The sequence below is a fragment of the Chaetodon trifascialis genome, chromosome 21 (genome assembly GCF_039877785.1).
Source record: "Chaetodon trifascialis isolate fChaTrf1 chromosome 21, fChaTrf1.hap1, whole genome shotgun sequence".
Classification (NCBI taxonomy): Eukaryota; Metazoa; Chordata; class Actinopteri; order Chaetodontiformes; family Chaetodontidae; genus Chaetodon; species Chaetodon trifascialis.
The window spans coordinates 14,825,516-14,844,537 of record NC_092076.1 but is presented as its reverse complement, the minus strand read 5'-3'; the positions used below and the strand labels follow the sequence as shown (position 1 = coordinate 14,844,537).

Genomic DNA, 19,022 nt, shown 5'->3' with positions numbered 1-19,022 from the left:
TTATACTTGTGTAAACTACTCTTCAGTTGGACTTTACATTTAGTTGTCTGCCCCAGCGTCGCATTTTCCATTGAATCCAGAGGTCAGATCATACAGGCTAACACACAGACGAATGTGTCATGTTGTGTCTCCTCCAGCCAAGCACGCTGCCTCAGGGCACAGTGAACATGAACCTATGTACAGACGTCATAGATGCAGAGCCCAAGACAGGCCAGAAGAACTCCCTGTGCATCATCACCCCGGACCAGGAGTACTTCATCAGAGGAGAGAATAAAGAGATCATCAATGGGTAAGTTGTCTTAATGCTGATGGGTTGTGTAGAATAGGATGTACATGCACAAATATCAAAAACACTGTCTGTCTCCAGGTGGAGCGAACAACTGGTGGTATACCCCCGAACCAACAAACAAAACCAGAAGAAGAAACGCAAGGTGGAGCCTGCCACCTCCCAGGTAAACCTCCACACACCGCACAGTAAAGGCTACTCATCGCAGCCTGAGACCATGTTCCACTTTTCTTGTTTCTTTGTTTTTGACTGTTTGATATGTTCACGTTAGGAGCCGGGCCCGGCCAAGGTAGCAGTGACCGGCTCTGGTATCCCCGAGGCAGAGAAGGTTCCGGACTCAAGCTCCATCATCTGGCAGGAGGAGCTGAACCAGAGAGAGGCTGAGGGGGCTGCTGTCTGGGCCTCTGCTGACCTGCCTCCAGGATCACCACTGCCCCCCACAGGTAAGGAGGAATTATGCCTTTGTATAGAGGGACTCCAGTGTCGACAACGGGTGTTAAAGCAAGTACAGATGTATTGTGAGTTCACTTTTTTTTCACTTTTTTTTGTTTCATTGGCATCCTCTGTTTCTCTTGTCTAGGTGACTTGGCGTCTGTGACACAGGGCTCTGATGCAGGCTCAGTGAATGGAGACGAGGTGGACCGGGGCAGCCTGGCGCTGCACGGCTCTGCGCCCCAGCCCCCCAGTGACCTGCTCTCCCCAACAGGCTCATGCTCCAGCCTGGGGGGCGTCCCGCGCTGCCTCTCGCCGGCCCCTAGCGACCCCTTCCCCTCCGGCAGCTCCCTGCTCTCTAACGGCTCCCACATCAGTGGCTCCGTCAGCTCCTTGGACTCGGATGCCAGCGGGAGCACTGTGACCAGCACTGACAGCCACCCAGCCAACCAGAGGGGCAGCCACTCCTACAGCCACCACGACACACCGCGATCCCGGAGGCTGGAGGCTGAGGCCAGAAAGGCGGAGAAGAGGAGCCGGTTCAGGAGCCCTGACAGGCAGGAGAGGGAGGCCGTCCTCAGCCCTGAGAGGAGGTCAGTCTCTGCTTCTGCTGACTCCTGTATTGTACTCCAGCAGTTTCATTTGCAGTTGGGGGACTCACAAAAGACACATTAAAAACAAAATCTTAAAATCAATGCAGCAGTGGCCAAGATATCATTACTTTTATTGAAGATGGCATGTATTTCCTTAACTTAAGTTCTATAAAAGCTAAGTACTTGTGTGATGGACCCATCCACGCCTGACCACCAGCTGATGGTCATTATGGGTAAATGTTGCACATGGAACAGACAGCCCCCCCCTTCAATCCAATATATCAGACTGAATATGAGAAGAGGCTCATGATCGGGGATGTATATTTCCTCTGCTAGAGGAGACCTGAACAAAACATGGCCAACATATTAGCACATAGGTCAGTCTGTGGAGGAAGTGATGTATTTAGCTGATAACACCTTGCTGTCCTTGGAACGAAAGTTTTAAATCAGCCTCTGATTTAACCTGACGGACCAGGTCAGTGGACCGCGTTCTTGGAATCTAGCTCCATGCTACAGACACTGTGGTCTGGAAATACTTGAGCCTCTGGCTTATCCTTTTAAAGGCATGGGCACACACATACACAGACACACACACACACAGTCCGGTGACGCACATGCTTCCAAAGCTTTTGATGTGCACACATACACTCTCATAACTGGGATGCTTTTAATGGAAGGGAGGAGAAAAGGCTGAATTTGGTGAAATGAAGGCATTCTGGGATTTGTGATGCACTGTGAAAATCCCTCTTTTGTGTTTGTGTATGTTTCTGAGAAGATCTGTTACTTAAGAACCACCCCTCCCTGTCAGTTTCTTTCTATCAGCAGTCTTACTAACTGTAAGCATAGACTGTATAAACACGCAGCGTCCGTACTTTCCATTCAGTAATCTGGTACTGCTGGCGAAGAGGTCACAGGTCTCACACACATACGCGCACCCAACACGGCAACATTTCAAACAAACCAAGTGGGTGAGGTGGGGGTCATCTTTTTCCTGCCGCGGCCAGCTTCCTGCTCTATTCATTCCCTCCATCCATGCCAGGCGGGAAAGGAAAAGGAGGAGAGGAAAATAGGAGGAGTGCCCACATACTGCCTCATAAACACATTACTGGTCCACTTGAGCCAGTTTGGCATTAAAGTGAAGCAGACTCTCCCACCTGTACAGACATGTCCACACGACAGCCAGGGAGACTGTGACTTCAGCCACTGTCAGATATGTAGCTTCTACTCATTATTTGTGTGTGCGATGGTAATTCACACACTCACACTTTGGCTTCATGTCTGAATAAACACCAAACACCAAACCACACCAGTTTGACATTTTTGGGAGATTTTTTCATGTCAGATCTGTATATTAAAAAGGCTTCCTTCCCCTGGCAGCGTGGGACAACACAAGAGGGACATCCTGGTGCCGTAAGGGTGAAGTCCCACACCATGAACCACAATGTCCCCAGCTTGCATCTGGCCAGGGACCTTTGTTGCATCTCTTTTGCCATCTCTCTCTTCCCTTGTTTCCTGCCATCTGTCTACTAGCAGCTCTGAAATCACTGGATTTTATTTAGGCAAAGCAAATCGCTTGTGTAGTAATGAACACTGCAGGCTGGGACCGTGATCAGTTGCTCGTGGAATAAAGTGACAGTACATGCTAACTCAGAAAAAGAGGATTTAGTGTGAAGTTACTCTTTCATGCTGCAAAATAAGTTTTAAAATCCATCAGTGCTGCAGCCTGTGAGAGAACAGAAAACACTTTTAACACCACCACTGCCCTCAGCGGTGTCACAACTCCTTATCCACCGGGTGTCACATGTCATGCAGACGTTACGGCGCTTTCTGTAAATGACCTGTCATTTATGAATAAAGATGCAGGGACGATTTACTCAATGGGCACTTGTGTCCGAATGACAAAAATGTCACTTAAACATTATAGATGATGCAGTCAACGTGACATGTCCCGTGTTTGAAGAGGGATAAGTGTCCCTTGTTTTGAGATTTCCAATTTGCCAACTTAATATGTCTTTACCCCTGAAATATACACACACGCTGGAAGGCGAATTAAAGGCAAAATGGCGAATTATGTAAGGTTTGTTTCAGGTGTGACTGTAAAGCAAAAACTAAACTGACAACTGACTGAATTTGATGCATGAGAACCTGAAAGTAGCAGTAGATAAGACTCAACAACACGACATGTCACTGGCCAGATGAACATGTTTGACACAGACATGACTTGTGTGATATGGGGAAGTTGGGTCTCATAGCAGGTTTGTGATGAGGTCCTGTCAAATCTATACTCTGACAATTTCACTTGAGCCTCTCTGGGACGTGCAGTGGGCCTCTGGCCACATACTGTCCTTGTCCCCTTCCCCTTTCCTTCGTTCCCTTTTAAGGCTTTAAGGACTCCGGCTTGGCTTTACAGTCCCCAAATAAGGGCAACATTTAGGCAGAAGAGTAATATAATATTTCCCCCTGCCTCCTACCCTCTTCCTCTCTGTAATGCAGATTCCTCTGTCATGTAACAAAAGGCCTTAATGGGATCATGTCAGAGTTGGTGGTGTACTGTCACAGTGTTAGGAAGGTTTCAGATGGGCAGCGGGGGGGGGGGGGGGGGGGGGGGGGGCTGTTATTTTGCTTCTATGCTCTGTGCTCTTTGTACCCGACAGATAGATCTTTCAGGAAGCAGCTTTTCATGAAATGCCTGTTTCAACGCAGCTTTGATGTCTGTGATTTAGTCACCGTCAACAGCTTAAAAAAAAATGACTTAACTGTTACTCTGTATTACATAATATTGTGGCCCCCATATTTCTTGTGTATCTCTCCATTCACGTTTTAGACATTTGGCTGCTTCAGTAGATAAAGTGTTAGAGCAAGACAACATGTACGAACTAGTACAGCACGCTTTGTTTCTCCTGGGGGCGTCCCACCTCAGATGCATTATTTTTAGATACTGTTGATATTTTGATTTGACCGCATTCACTCAGTAGCATTGACAGGATATTCCATGTTCAATAATAATAATAATAATAATAAAAATAATGTTTAAGTAATACTAAATCTGATGTTGTTTGTCTACAGTCGCTCTGGTGTTATTGAGAAGTTGGAGGCCTTAGAGCTGGAGAATCCAGAGAAAATGGAGGTGGAAGAGTCGGGGAGGAGTGGAGCCAGACAGGGCCGAAGTGAGCACAGACGCTTCCACAGAGAGGTAACGCTGCTGTGTGTGTGCGTGTGTGTGTGTTCAACAGTGCCAACACTGTGCAGCAGTTTACAATAGGTACGGTAAGACTTGTAAACAGTGTCTTTAAACAACATCATATGGCAGTGCAGATGTGAGCTCGGCAATGGGCCGACTAGTGTGGGTTTTCCTTTTTTTTTATTTCCCTCGCAGCACCTCCCCCTTTCCCTTCTGTCTTTTCCCTTCACCCTCGCCCTCATCCCTCCATCTCTCCCCTCTCTGTCCTGTCTTTGTTTTAGTATTAGGTCAGAGGTCAGCAGTGTGTGATGTGTTCATTTCCAGTTTCCATTCTGTGGTGGGATTCCCCTGGTGATTGTGCTTCCCTTTCCCACCCCGGCCCTCTCTGCTGGACTAGAGCTGCTCGAAACCAAACTTTAGGAGCACAGGGACCCAGCACAGTGACACAGAGTCACAGTCAGACACTGTTAAACACTTGGGTTGTTTGTCCTGGACACAGATCTTTGTCAATCATGCACAGATGCAACTATCACGTACATATACAAAAAAAGATGATAAAGACTGGTTGTGTGCCTCGTACTGCACGCACAGCTGAGCCACATGTTATTCTTAATGTTGCTTTCAAACAGTACACACACACAGATTTGGAGTTGGCAAGTTGAGCGTCACGCTCTCGGCGTGCTTTTTGTTTTCATTCTCTTTGGTTCACGGCAGTGCAGAGTTGATGCTCACAGAATATGGAGCTTTGACAAAGAAGCAGTGATTGTCATGACATTTCTCCACAGCACATTAATGCCTGCGCAATCGGATCAAATTGCACGATGCACTCTAAATGATGTGTGACTTTTTGTATTTCACATGCTGACTCCTATGATTGTGTTGTTTAGGAGCACAGGCATGATGTGGGTCATGGTCTGGATTTTCCCTCCACCCTGCCGCCTCTGAGGAGAGCCAAGTCCCTGGACAGAAGGACCACTGATTCAGTCATGACGGTGAGTGTTTCCTCTGCTCTCACTTTTTGCAGACTGGCCTCAGGTCCAGGGTCCATCTGTTAAAGGTTAGGATGCATATGATCAGGAGTCATCCACGTGTTCTTCTTGAGGAAATAACTCCTTTTGATGATCGCAGTGGGCTTGTCTTAGCCAGTAGATAATGTTATGTATCTTTTTTATGAATAGCATGACTTAAGGATGCTGCTTTCAGAACAGAATGATAATTTAAAGAGAACCCAGAATAAGCCATTGTTGCCATGCAAGGTGTTGTGCGTGTGTGGTCAGGCTCTCTCATCTTACATGTAAAAGCATTTTATGTGTTGCTAAAGGCCATAAAATTACCAAAACAAGATGAGATGTACAGCCATCATGATAGCACTTGTTTATACATTCACTATGGCTAAAGAGTTAGTACACAAGCTACATATTACTGATCACTTGACGATTGTAAGTCCAGTATTTACTCACCCTTCAGATCTGTTTTTGCCTCTACAAAATTTGAATTTTGTTTCACTGGGTTACTTTGTCTGTGTGCTGCACATAGGTTTATCACACTTCATGCCAACAGTAAGGCTGAGCCCCTTAGTTAACACATGGGCCATTACAGGGAGCTAGGATAGGTTAGAAAGCTTTGTGGAGTCAGGTTGTCACTACAAGCAAACCCTTTCATGCTGTACATAGTAATTTGATTTAGTGGTGACATAACAAATATTGCTAATCAATGCAAGTTCAATATTGATACCTAAATAAGGTTACAGCTAACAATTTTGCCAGTTATAGCCTTGATTTGTTGATTAAATTGCTTATTAGCTCGAACAACAGTCCAAATAGCAAATACTCATATTTCAGAAGCTGGAATTAGGTGGTGTTTTTACATTGTGTGTTAAAATTTATGACTCATTTTCTTGCAAACAAATTAGTTGCATTTTCATTTCAGCTCTACAATGGAAACCAGAGTTTTAATCTGCACATCAGGCTGCATGTTTTGTTCTGTGATGCTGCAAAAAGTGCACAAACAAACTAGATGCAGCTTATGATGAAATACAGGGTTCAGTTTTGTTTTGAAAGTTACCAGCACTTGTGAATTGGACGTCCTGAAGGGCAGTGTGTTCTAGTGTGTCTCTGGTCTCCCAGACAAAGCCTCTCCTGTTCGGCTAAGCTGTAGGATCCAGGGTCAGCATCAGTGCCAGGTCTTCAGCTGTGTGGAGAGAGAGGTCACCGGGTTGTTGTTGTGGCTGTAAGGCTACATTCTGTTAGGTAATAGTGTTCAGAGAATTATACATTGGGAAATGTGGCTGTGGCTGCCTCCCGACAGCTCAGCAAACTATTATTTTCTACGTCAACAGGCTATGCACTGCAGTATTAGGAGTTTAAGTAGAACATGCAAAATGGTCTGTTTAATACATCCATTCATGTTTCTTTTAAGTGACTTACACCTTCAGCTCTGACCTTTGACCTCTCCATTAAGTTGAGTAAAAGGAAAGTTTTTTTCTCCTCCGTTTGAGACAATCAATCTGTCATTCCATTTCAGATTGCATGACAACCTCATATCAGTATATGATTTCTTACTGCAGTTTCAAATTGTCTTTTTCCCAAATGTTTCTTTGGCCTTGTTGTGGTGGTGCAAGGGTGTGGATGTTGTAGGCCAAACCTCCATGCTGCAGGGGGCAGCGCAGCCCCCTCCTCTCCCTCTCCTCTCCAGGTTATACTCCTCATTCTGCTCCCTCTGTGTGCAGATTCTGCCCGCTGCGTGTATTCATTGCACCCATTCTGTGCCATGTGTGTTATTTTTCTGTCGGCTGGAGGAGTGAGACAGGTGTGTGTGTGTGTGTGTGTGTGTGTGTGTGTGTGTGTGTGTGTGTGTGTGTGTGTGTGTGTGTGTGTGTGTGTGTGTGTGTGTGTGTGTGTGTGTGTGTGTGTGTGTGTATCACGACTTAGCACTGCTTCCTGAGGTCACTATGCACATGTATGTGTTTCTTCCACTGTGTGGAATCACAGCAGGCTACAACAGTACTGAGCACTGGGTTCTGCATCCTCAGCTGGAGTAACAGACCAGCAACAAGTCTGGCAGAAGTTGCCCCTGGCCAGTGGTCCACATTTCTCTCATATCGTCCCATTTTAATTTGTGCGATCCATTGGTAGGGTCAACTTCTACCCCCAGCTGACTGAATGAGCATGTGTTTTTGAACAGTGATAATGATTGTGTACTTGTTTTGACATGTCATTTAGGAATTGTTTCTGCCTACTTTCGGGGTAAATATGTATTCTGCTTTATTTTGTTCAAAGTTAAGACAAGTAGTGGTCAACTACCGCAGCACTTGACGTGGTTTCTATTTGTATTTGACTGCTTCTTGCACGTTGAACACACAGAAAAGTGTTTTAGTACTGTTTAAGCCAATGTCTTTTCTTTTGCTTCCTAGCCGGATTTGCTGAACTTCAAGAAAGGCTGGATGGTGAAGCTGGATGAGCAAGGCCAGGTACTTTGTGAACTCTTACTCTGCCTTTGTCTGTAAAATAAATCAGTGCTTTTTTTATTGCTGATGTTCATAATAAAGAGTAAAACCTGAATTGAAAAGATCTAACTTCAGATCATCCAGACAGATGGACACAGTGCAGTAAATAAAGATATTACGTTGGCATTGATCAAAGATTTTGCACTTTCACACAGAGGCCAGTTCAAACAGCATCTGAACCATCCACCTAAAGCACTTTTCAATGTCTGTAGCATTCTATGGCCTTTAGAGAGGTGTGGTCACATTTTGATGTTGCATCTTCAATGGACTTAAAAGACGAGGGTGGAGCCTGAAGGCTTTAAAATACATCTTTATGTGATATACAGAAACTGTGTGTCATCACAGAGCAGGCTTTATTGACTGACCAGACGTTCAGTGTTTATGTGACTGCTTATTATCTTATTACCTTCACATGCTCTGTGGATACACATGGCTATTTTGCAGAAGTCTGTCTCTGAGCTTTGCGGAGCTCAACTTTGTCTTTTTTTCCTGTCCACGTTGTAGTGGAAGAAATTCTGGTTTGTCCTGACCGATCACAGCCTGAGATACTACAAGGATTCAATTGCAGAGGAGGTGAGCTTATTCATTCTCTATTGCATATTTCCATGCTGAACAGTTTTATTTCATGCGTGCCCTGTGTTTCATCTTTGTGTTACCTCAGGCCTCTGACCTGGATGGTGAGATTGACCTGTCTACTTGCTGCAATGTAACTGAGTACCAGGCTCAGCGTAACTATGGCTTCCAAATACATGTAAGAGGATTTGCCTTCTTGTAAGGCACAAATGTTTTTACTTTGAATCTTCATTTAGTTTTATAATATTTTATAATATCATAAATGTGCTTCCCGATAAATAATGTCATCATATTAATAAATACTAAGTAAAAGTACAAAATATCCATGAAGCTGTTTCACAAAGGCCTAATATGCCCCCAAATAGTGTAAACCGTAAACCAACCCGTGTAAACAAAAACCAAACCTTTAAAATGAATTATTATTCATTGTAGGGCTGTTGTATCACATTACATGCAGGCGTTTCTATTTTTTGGGTCACAGTATATATTTCACGGTGCTTTTGTATGTTTAGACCCAGGAGGGGGTGCACACTCTGTCGGCCATGACAGCAGGGATACGAAGGAACTGGATCCAGGCAGTCATGAAGAACGTCAGACCCTCCACTGCCCCTGATGTGGCCAGGTCTGTACAATCATGGCAGCGCTATTTCACACGTTTCAATCGTAATGATAGATAATTCAGCCTCTGATCTAAACCGGAAAGAAAATTGATTGAGCATTTTGAATCTAAAACTCATTTGCCTCGCCTTTTCACTGCCTTTCAGCTCGACTGAGGATCACGGCTCCTTCTCTCCTTTGGAGGGTCTGGTTAGGCCAGACGTCACCCAGGACTCCCCCTCTTCTGAGGCCTCGTCTGTGGAGAGAGAATCTACTCCGGGTGTCGTAAAGAGCAGGGCGCGTGAACGCAGAAGAGAAGGCCGCTCTAAGACCTTCGACTGGGCAGAGTTCAGACCCATCGCTCAGGCCCTGGCTCAGCAGCGGGCACAGGAGGCCGAGATCCTCCAGGCAGACCTGGGAGAGCTGGAGCGCAGTCGGAGAAGAGAGGAGAGGCGGAAGAGGTATGAATCTGTGACCAGCTCATCGGCGGAGCAGATGCCCGTCAAAGAAGGAGGGAGGACAGACTGTGAGAGTGGAGAAGGAATCGGAGAAACAGACTCGTTAGGTCCCACGCCTTTGGAGAGGCAGCAGAGGGTTGAGGAGGTGATTGAACAACACTGGCAGCAGGTGGAGAGTACGCCCATACGGGAGGAAAGGAGGGTGCCTCTACCCACCACAGTGCAATCCAGAGAGACCGTGGAGCTGGAGAAGCTGCTGGAGAATTACAAGCAAGGGGTAAGTTTGCTCATTATGTCCAGTGAAGAATTAAAAAAAAAAGTGTATTTCACCTAGTCAATCAGTAGGAAGTAGCAAAACTGGAAGAATTAGCCGTACGTGAAATAAAATTAAACCAAGTCCAGCAACCAGCCAGTGTCTCTTAAGTCCTTCATCCTCACTCCTCTTCAGGGAGTGAAGATTCTCTTGGCGACATTTCCTTCGTCACATTCGCTCACATTTACTTAAATATTACATTTGTGATATAACTTGAATTACTAATATTTGGTTACTCAATAATTGCTCGGCAAAATTTCAAAGGTAATCATAACACTGAGAAGTGTGTTAAATCTAACAGCTGCATTGTTGACCAGTTGTGGTGACAATGACAAACTGATGGAAAGTCATGTCTGACTGAGCCCTGTTGCTACGCTAACATCTTGAGTTAACGTTAGCTTCATAGGCTAACAGGATGATTTGCTTACATGTCTGAACCCTTAAGGTTTAAGATGATAAGCTTAAAGCAATGATATGGTGCTTAAGTTGCGGTTTCATGGTTTTGCCAGCTCACAGAATGGACACCAGAGGCTGGATAAATGTCCCAGCAATTTTCATTTTGAACTGTTCAAAACATTTTCCCTGCCGCCCCTGCAGATAGAGGACCTGAAGGCACAGTTGGAGAGCTGTCACCAGCAGCTCCTTGACTCAAACAAGCACAAGCAGGAGCTGGAGCTCCAGTTGAGAACAGCTCTGGAAAGAGAGCAGGACATTCGGGCAGGTTACATCTCTCCGGTGAGTAATTAGCGTCTGTGTATTTGGTGTGCAGCTGCGTTGCACTGTATGTTATTCTGCTGGGAAATCCTGTTGTAGATTTCATGTGCATATTCTCAGTTGAGCAGTATTCTCTCCTCCATTTTGTAACATTCTTTGCATGATGTATTTTATTGTAAGAAAACATCAAAAAACTGACATCAAAGCAACAAAATGGCTACAGATATGTGCCTTTGCATGAGGTCATTGCATGTAAAAAAAATATGTATCTTATTACATTGGCTTCTACTAGTTAATCTCCTTTCTCTGTGTTATAGGTCTGTATCTGAACTCGTGCTAGCAGTCACTTCAACATTGCGCTGATTTTAGACTAAGTAGCTCAAGTTTTGTGATTGCTGATGTGATATCCAGAGGATTATTTCAGTCTAAATGAAAGATGTGGATAATCTTGTAAATCATGTGACAACCATTCCCCCTCATTTACATGAAGTTCAGAATATGAAAATTGAAATGGAAATGTGCCAATGGAGTATGGAGGGGGAAAAATTATACGGAGGGGAAATTATTATTTTTTAGTTTCCGTGGAAAATTTCAGATTTTAGTGTTTTTCCATTTTCTTTTTTAGGTTCTTAAATTATATAATTTCAGATATTCTTATTAATATTTAAATAGTCTTATTTTTCCTGATAGTTGACTACAACACATTTATAACATTTCAAATTTAAATTTAGACTGATGTTATCCTCCTTAGTCACTGGCACAGCAGCTCTACTTGCTGAAATGTTTGGCTCAACATGTATGAATAATAACCTCTTGGCTTGTTTTCTAATTATTTGCATGGGCGTCAGATTCTCATCTTCTATTAACTGCTATACAGACCATCTGTTTGTTATTCTGTTAACAGATATTGTAAATAGCTATGTCATGGCATAAATGTGTGCTGTTGGATGAATTTCTGTGCTTGTGTGTCGATGAATGGATGGATTTGCCAGAGTGGGGCTGAATGATTACTTTGACAGATGATTCAGTTTGTATATGGTTGAGTTTAAGTTGGGCACTGCGGTGATTTTTAGATCATAGTCAGTGCAATTTTTATGTTGCTTTTTGTTTTAGAAATCGTACACTTGAGTGACTTGTAATGAGTTATGCAATTATGGGAGTTTGAAAATATATTTGAACATTAGATTTTAGTTGGATAATACTATTCACTATCTCTACTCAGCAAGATTTGCTTTGGTGCAAGACATGAGCTTGGACCGGAGAACCTCATAAATATGTTTGTAGGACCTGGTATGCCTTCCATCCCTGAGTAAACCATCTAGCTGAAACTAATATTGCATTACTTACCACATGAAGTAACTCTTAACCATTTAATGTGCATGCTATGTTGTGATTAACTAACCCTGGCCATTTAATCTCTTTCCTTTGCTTTGAATTTACACCATTAAAACCAAAGATCATTTTGAATTTTGTTTTGAATCACTGTTAGTTTACATAATTTGGGATTATCATGTGGGAAAGCTAATTGTAATGTGACCTTTTAATAGAAATTAGAGGGAAATGATTGGTAGTTAACACTGAAAATGATTAGCAGCCTTTGTGTCTCCCCTGCTGTGTGTTAACCAAATGTCTGGTCCCCTTTTCCAAGCTGGAGCACCCTTTGGGTCTGGAGGCTGATGTGATGCCCCAGATGAAGAGGCCCGAACTGGTTAGTTCTCAAGCACAGAGTTTAACAAAGAAGTACCAGGAGACCAAAGAGCTCCTGAAGCTGCAAGAGCTGAAAAAGCGCAATATGCAGGCGCAGCTTGGCCTCTCACTTTCTCACATCAAGGAACCTTACTTTTCTGAACCCCAAAAACCATCCATTCTGGAAGGTCCCCCCCCCGAACCTGTCCAAAAAACAGTAAGCTTCTTGCTCCAGGACAGCACAGAGGCAATTGAGGAACTAGAAGACCTGATAACTGACAAACCTCTGACTTTAAAGGAGCTGGCAAAATTATTGAGATCCCATAGCTGTAATCAAGAGACAGCAGAGAAACGTCAACTTCAGAAGATCTTAGAGACTTGGAAGTACCAGCAGGAGATAGAAAATGAAACATTAAAAAAGAGTTTAGCCAGGGCCGGAGAAAGCATCCGTGAGTATGAATCCCGTCTTCTCACCATGGAGGATTTGGTGGGGAAGGTTCAGAAGCAAAGTTTTGAAAGCCTTAAAAGTCCATATGGCCCCCTTTCTGAAATCGAAAAACATTCCGAGACAAACGATGCGACAATCGGGATGCTCTCGCAGAGGGTTGAACTTTTAACAAGTGAAAATGGGGCATTGAAACAACGATGTCAGGAGATAGTAAACCAGCTGACTGAGGCTGACAGAGAAATAGATAGACTGAAAGCTGAGCTGATCAACCAGCAGGGCGGCAAACAGCATCATCTGGTCATGGAAGAGCTGAAAAGGCTGAAGGTCGAACAGGCTGAAAACCAGGCGAACGCTATAGACAGAGAGTATTATGAGAGGGAGCTGAATGAGAAATCCTTGAGGCTTCATGAAGCTCTGGTTACGTTGGAGGAGCTTGGTAACACCCTAAAAGACACAGAGAAGAAGCTGCAGTTGAAAGAGGCCACACTGAAAGGTCTTGGCTTTCGAGCAGATTATGAGGATGAGGACTTGCACCAAGGGAAAGACCAACTCAAAGACCAACTCGAAGCCTCACAAGCAAAGTTACTTGAGACGGAGGCAAACCTTCGGTCTACAGAGCAGCGCTGTTTCGAACTTGAAGCCAGGAACAGTGAACTAATCACACTAAACCAAGAATCTGAGAGAATCAATAGAGAGAAGCTAAGAGAAGCAGAAAACGAAATAAGAATGCTGCGAGAGAAGTTAGAAATGAAGACAGGTAGAGTTGAAAAGACAGCTAGTGAGTGCGTTGAGGCAGGAGAGAAGCAGGTTGAAGATAAAGGACTTATAAAGCAAGTAGTAGAAGAGATTGAGATGAAGTCTGAAGCGATTAATCAGGTTTTAGAGATGTTAGCAAAGGTAGATGTTAATGTAGATAGAATGTTCAGTGATTTAAAAAGCACTTTATTCAGTTCTTCAGAAGAAGAGCCACTGTGTGTGAGTCAGATAGATATGAGCTTGGTAATGGAGGGAGAGTTCTGGAGCCAGCTGTTGGGTACATCCAAAGTAACACCAGAGGAAGACAGACACAGCTGTGAAAGAAGTGTAGCAGAACAGATGATGGCACAGAAGCGCTTGATGCTCTCGATTAGGAGGATTTGTCCACAAGCAGAAGTTGACAGTGAAGAAGTGACAGAACCAGATTTTGCAGCCATGTACAGATGGCTTGATAATGAAACAAATGCTCTGATTCATAAGGAATTATCAGAGACATTGGAGGCGAAGTCAAATAATTTGAAGCAGATTGCATCCAGTGTGAAGTTGGCCAAAGATGACAAGCTTCTGTCTTTGGCTCTAGCAAGCTTTGATTTTGGTCGAGAACGGAAACAGTCCTCTGAATATCTGTTTGATGCCCTTAAAGAAGCCTACATGACTTACTTGATGACTAGGCTGAAAGTCCAACATGAGAAAGAATTAAAGCAAAAGCAGACAGAAGTTCAGATTGGTAGCTTGGATTGCCCAAATTGTCCTAAATTGAGAGAAGCTACCAGAGATCTTGAGTCCAAGCTGCTAGATCTTCAGAGTCAACTATCTGAGGCCTCTTTGAAAACCACCACAGGGCCACAAACGTTAATACAGATCGAAGGAGAGCCCATAGACTCATTGGATCAATACATTGAGCTTCAGGACATGATAGCCAGACATAGGAAAGAACTGCGAGAGGTCAAAGACAGCTACGAGCAGGAGGCTGAAAAGTTGAGGCAGGAAATCACAAAGGCCAGTGAGACGTTGCGTGTCCGCTCAGAAGAAAACGTAAAAGAGATTGACTCGCTGACGAACTGCATGGAGAATCTGAAGAAGAAGCACGAGATGGAGAGGACAAACCTCACGGAGAGGTTTGACAGGGAAATGGAAGAGCTGAGAGGCATGGTGAGTCCGGCAAACCCAGAGAAGAACTCAGCAGACGAGGACAGACCACCGCATCATGCCTCAGCCCAAACATCCACCCTGAAGGAGCGTATTCAAGAACTGGTGACCCAAGTCTCAGTCATGACCCAAGAGATGAGACGGCGCGAAGAGCAGGGCGACATAACAACTCTCCGGCAGAAATACGAGAAAGACCTGGAAAACCTGAAGGTGGAAGCGCTCCTTGTCCTTGCCGTCGTCCATCTGTGATGCCTTGTGTTCCTTTGTGGCATTCCCAGATCCCCCCCTTCCTTCCCCAAGCCCTACTCCCCTTCCTAACCTCGCTCACCCCACTCTCGCTCTTTGTTCTGTAAATCTTTTTTCTTTTGTGTTGCATGAAAACTAACCTTGAGATTTATGTGATCATTGACTCTGCAGTAGTTGTGTGTTGAGGAACCCATTTTGTTGAAGTTTAATCGCTTTCAGTTTTAGAACTTTTTGAGTCACTGGAACATTTGCTAAGCCATGAAAAAGAATTTACACACCAGATTCTTTCACACTACCACATCATATCAGCCTCTTCTCCTCTGAAATGAGTTCCTCTGGTCGTAGTTCAATGTGCTTGTTAATCTAACCCTTTGACTCGGCTATGCCACATTTCAGATTGTTAAGGACAAAGAGTTGACCCTATATACAGTTGTAAACATTGATGATTGGCTCTTTTGCCAATTATCATTTAAAAGTATTTCAGCTAGCTATAATTTGCATGGGTCTGATCTCTTTTCCTTTGGCTGTTTCTACTAACAGTTCAATTTTAATTCCTACTTTCTCTGAATTTCAGTCGATGACATAACATTTCAATTCTTTGACTAAGTCATTTTAACTAGCTTTTTCTAGAGCTCTCAGCTGCATCTCACAGTCGTCGGACGCAAATGTTGCTCTTGCTCTACAGTGATGATGTGACAAAGTAACTTTTGGTCATGTGATAAGAAGTCATATAACCCCGAAACCCAAAAAGCTGGGACGCTGTAATTTGCTAATCTTTTTTGACATACACTCAATTTAAACCAGCAATAAACAATATGTGAAATAGTTTACCTCATCAACTTCATTGTTCTGAATTTGATGCCAGTAACAAACAAGGGCCAAAGAAAGTTGTGGAACGCTCCAAAAACACCTGTTTGGAACAACATAACAGGTGATAGTATCACGATTGGGTATTTAAGGGGCATCCTCGAAAGGCTAAGTCAGTCACAAGCAAGGATGGATCAAAGTTCACCACTTTGTGAACACTTGATAAAGCTTTTGTCAGTAGTTCATTTTACAATGATTGCGTTCTGTTTTTATCAACGTTTTACACAGCGTCCCAACAAATTTGGGATTAGGGTTGCATATAGGACAGCTCTATGGCAACTGAACCAACAACTGGATTTGCTGATGGTTAGCTGTAAAATGTGGTTGAAAGCACTAGAAAAAGCTAGTAGGCTGACCTTGACTCTGACTTTTTTGTAATACTACTATTCGCAACGTTAAAAATGTACATTCAAGCATAAGCTTCGTGTTTTTTACCATGATAAAGGATCCGTTCACCCAACTAAATTCTCACTTACCTTAATGGTATTTGACCACACAGATCATTTTAATTTCATTTGGGCAGATTTGCCAGAAAGTGAAAGAAATTTTGTTCGTGCTGCTCAAAGCTTCCAGCTAATGCCATTTAATAAAAGCTCTATAGAAATTTGAAGGTTACTCATGATGAACCACAGACACTTATAGAGGGTTTACTTCTACCATTGCTTAAATGGACTTCTTTATGAACACAGTTCAGAGCAACATTGTCTCTGGAATAGCTTGTTTGCTATTGAAGCTTACAAACGCAATATTTTCATGCTTTGTGTACCACAGGTGAAATTCAATTCACCGACATTTCAAACCCTCTGCAAATCTGTATCTTCAAGGCTGGATGCCACAAGGGATATCAGGAAAATATGTTTTCGTGATTTGAGTGAACCAACCCTTAAAGGTGTGGTCAAATTTGATGTCTTTTTTTTTTTTACTATCAACAAATCCCATGAAAAACCCAAAAGCAACAGTTTGTAAGCTCAGTACTTTCTCACGGACTCACCCTGTCTGTGGCTCTCAGCCCCAAGCCCATTGGTTCCTACCAGAACTGCGAACCTGGTGGAGTGCTCATGTTGGGGCTGATTTTCAGCTGTGGATCAATACGCTTTTAGCAGGCTCCTGAGCATTTCCAGCAGCAGGAGGGTGTATGTGGGATTGAGTTAAAATAAGTTGCACTGTGTGTGTTCATGGTAATGAAAGAATATGTCAGGAGGATCAAGTGATTGGCAGTTTTGTTATTCATGGGATTTGTTGGCAATAAAAAAACTAGAATATCACCAGCCCTACCCTTTAAATAAAATGCTTATTTTTAATATGCTGGTTAAAGTCCTTTTTTATTTAAACGGGGCAGTTTGATGGCTATGAGGCTGGAACGTAATAGTGAAAATATCAGAAGTTTTGAAAAGTGAGTTTCCTTTGAGTGCGAAATGGACTGCTGGATGCTCAGATAGGCAGCTTATGTCTTAGCTAACTAAGTACCCTGCAGTGTCTGAGTTGTGAGTCCATGCCCCCGCCATGACCCAGGATATATTTACACGCTAGATGCATGGCCTGACATGCTTCTAGATACAGCTTGTGCATGGTCTGATGTCAGAGCAGGAAGTTTACATTTGCTCTGCAGGGGAGACTTTTTCCAGCCTCTCACAGTAGGTTGCTGGGTCTGAGCTCTCTGGGGGTTTGATCCCTGTGAAAACACACTGGACCTCCATTTCCCCTGGTTGGCTGGAGTTCGAATGAGGCAGAGAGAGGGATGCAGGCCAGGGCACAGCCGTCAGCTGAGTCCTCAGATTAGTGGCAGTGAATAGAGGACGGAAGCAGGACGAGGTTTTTACTTGGGCTACTGTAAAGGCCATTCAAACCCCTTCTTGTGGAAACTTGCACCGTAGTGATAATGGAAGTGCAATCACTCTTTCCAAAAGCGTCTCCCCATTTCTCCGTACCACCCAAAGGTGCTAGTTTGGCAAGCTGACTTCAGCTTATGTTAAAGATACATTTAACGGCAGCCCCTCAGACGCCCGGCTGTTCACGATTGTATTCGGCTGTCATCTTAACCCTGCATTCCATGAAAGATTTGGCCCATAGGCAGATTAGGATTTATGCAGTAGCTGCAGACTACAGCCACTATTCAACAACACGAGCTCAGTTTGAAATAAGGCTTTTATGAGCGTCATTAGTGGATGTTTTGCTGTGGAGAAGAAATGGCAGCACACACTTTATACACCCTCCTCTCTCATTGTCTGTGCATTCCTTCAGTGTATTATGTATCCTGTCATTCCTCTTAACCCTTTTTTGTACTCACACAGGCTCAACTTGCTCATGGCTAACAGGCTGCAGCTTGCAAGTTATTTGCTGGAAATATATGACAATGATGATGGTGTGCACTGGCTTATGTTGCAGGGCCCAGGGGTTTTTCCTGCTCAGCTGAAGGAGAACCTTTTGGTCCCTGTCCAGATGGCCCGTTAACTCACAGCTGCGCCCTGTTTTCCTACCTCATAGGCCACCTGTGAGAGGGGCTTTGCTGCCATGGAGGAGTCCCACCAGAAGGTGATAGATGAGCTGCAGAGGAAACACCAGAGAGAGCTGGAGAACCTGCATGAGGAGAAAGAGCGACTGCTGGCAGAGGAGACAGCAGCCACTATCGCTGGTAAATAACATCCTAGATGAGATAACCTTTGACCCGACAGAAGAAAGACTCCATCTGTTAGACATGTTAGATTTGTCAAGAAACCAGAAAGCACAGAGCTGCTATTGTTGTAATTTATCACTAGTACGTTTCAAGATGAATGCATTGCTATATTATTATACCCTTCCATAATAATAACACAGTTTTTGAGCAGTGCAACACATATAAAACACATATTAAGTATAAAAGTTGCACTATACATATGAAACCTTTTTTTGTGTGTTACTTTAGCAATTGAAGCAATGAAAAACGCCCACCGGACAGAGTTGGAGAAGGAGCTGGACAAGGCTCGCAAAGCCAACAGCAACACAGAAAACGCAGACATAGAGGAGATTCGCAGACAACACGAGTAAGTTTTCCATAGTGGAGCTGCAGCATGCTCTTTAGATCAGACCCCGGACCTCCGATCATAAATTCTCTTCTTAAAATACAAAGCTGCATGAATTACATGAAGAGTATTATCAGATGACATGATGAGGGTTGACAGTCAGAACAAAGGCACGCAAACATGTAATGTGTTTGAATGTATTCCAGTGCAGCCCGCAGA

At 43.8% G+C, this 19,022-nt stretch overlaps 1 protein-coding gene across 4 annotated transcripts in view; it reads left to right on the top strand.

Moving 5' to 3' along the window:
- Positions 1-19,022, top strand: part of mprip (myosin phosphatase Rho interacting protein) — a 38,055-nt gene that overhangs the window by 14,037 nt on the left and 4,996 nt on the right. For 2 of the 4 annotated variants that reach the window (XM_070991213.1, XM_070991214.1), the window contains exons 4-18: positions 138-289; positions 368-452; positions 558-729; positions 867-1,311; positions 4,378-4,504; positions 5,380-5,484; positions 7,905-7,961; positions 8,502-8,570; positions 8,659-8,748; positions 9,083-9,192; positions 9,335-9,902; positions 10,536-10,673; positions 12,301-14,901; positions 18,289-18,436; positions 18,707-18,824. In XM_070991213.1, coding sequence (XP_070847314.1) covers positions 138-289; positions 368-452; positions 558-729; positions 867-1,311; positions 4,378-4,504; positions 5,380-5,484; positions 7,905-7,961; positions 8,502-8,570; positions 8,659-8,748; positions 9,083-9,192; positions 9,335-9,902; positions 10,536-10,673; positions 12,301-14,901; positions 18,289-18,436; positions 18,707-18,824 — 4,985 coding nt within the window. The remainder of the gene's footprint in view (positions 1-137; positions 290-367; positions 453-557; positions 730-866; positions 1,312-4,377; positions 4,505-5,379; positions 5,485-7,904; positions 7,962-8,501; positions 8,571-8,658; positions 8,749-9,082; positions 9,193-9,334; positions 9,903-10,535; positions 10,674-12,300; positions 14,902-18,288; positions 18,437-18,706; positions 18,825-19,022) is intronic. The other 2 variants (XM_070991215.1, XM_070991216.1) reach the window with 1 other exon arrangement.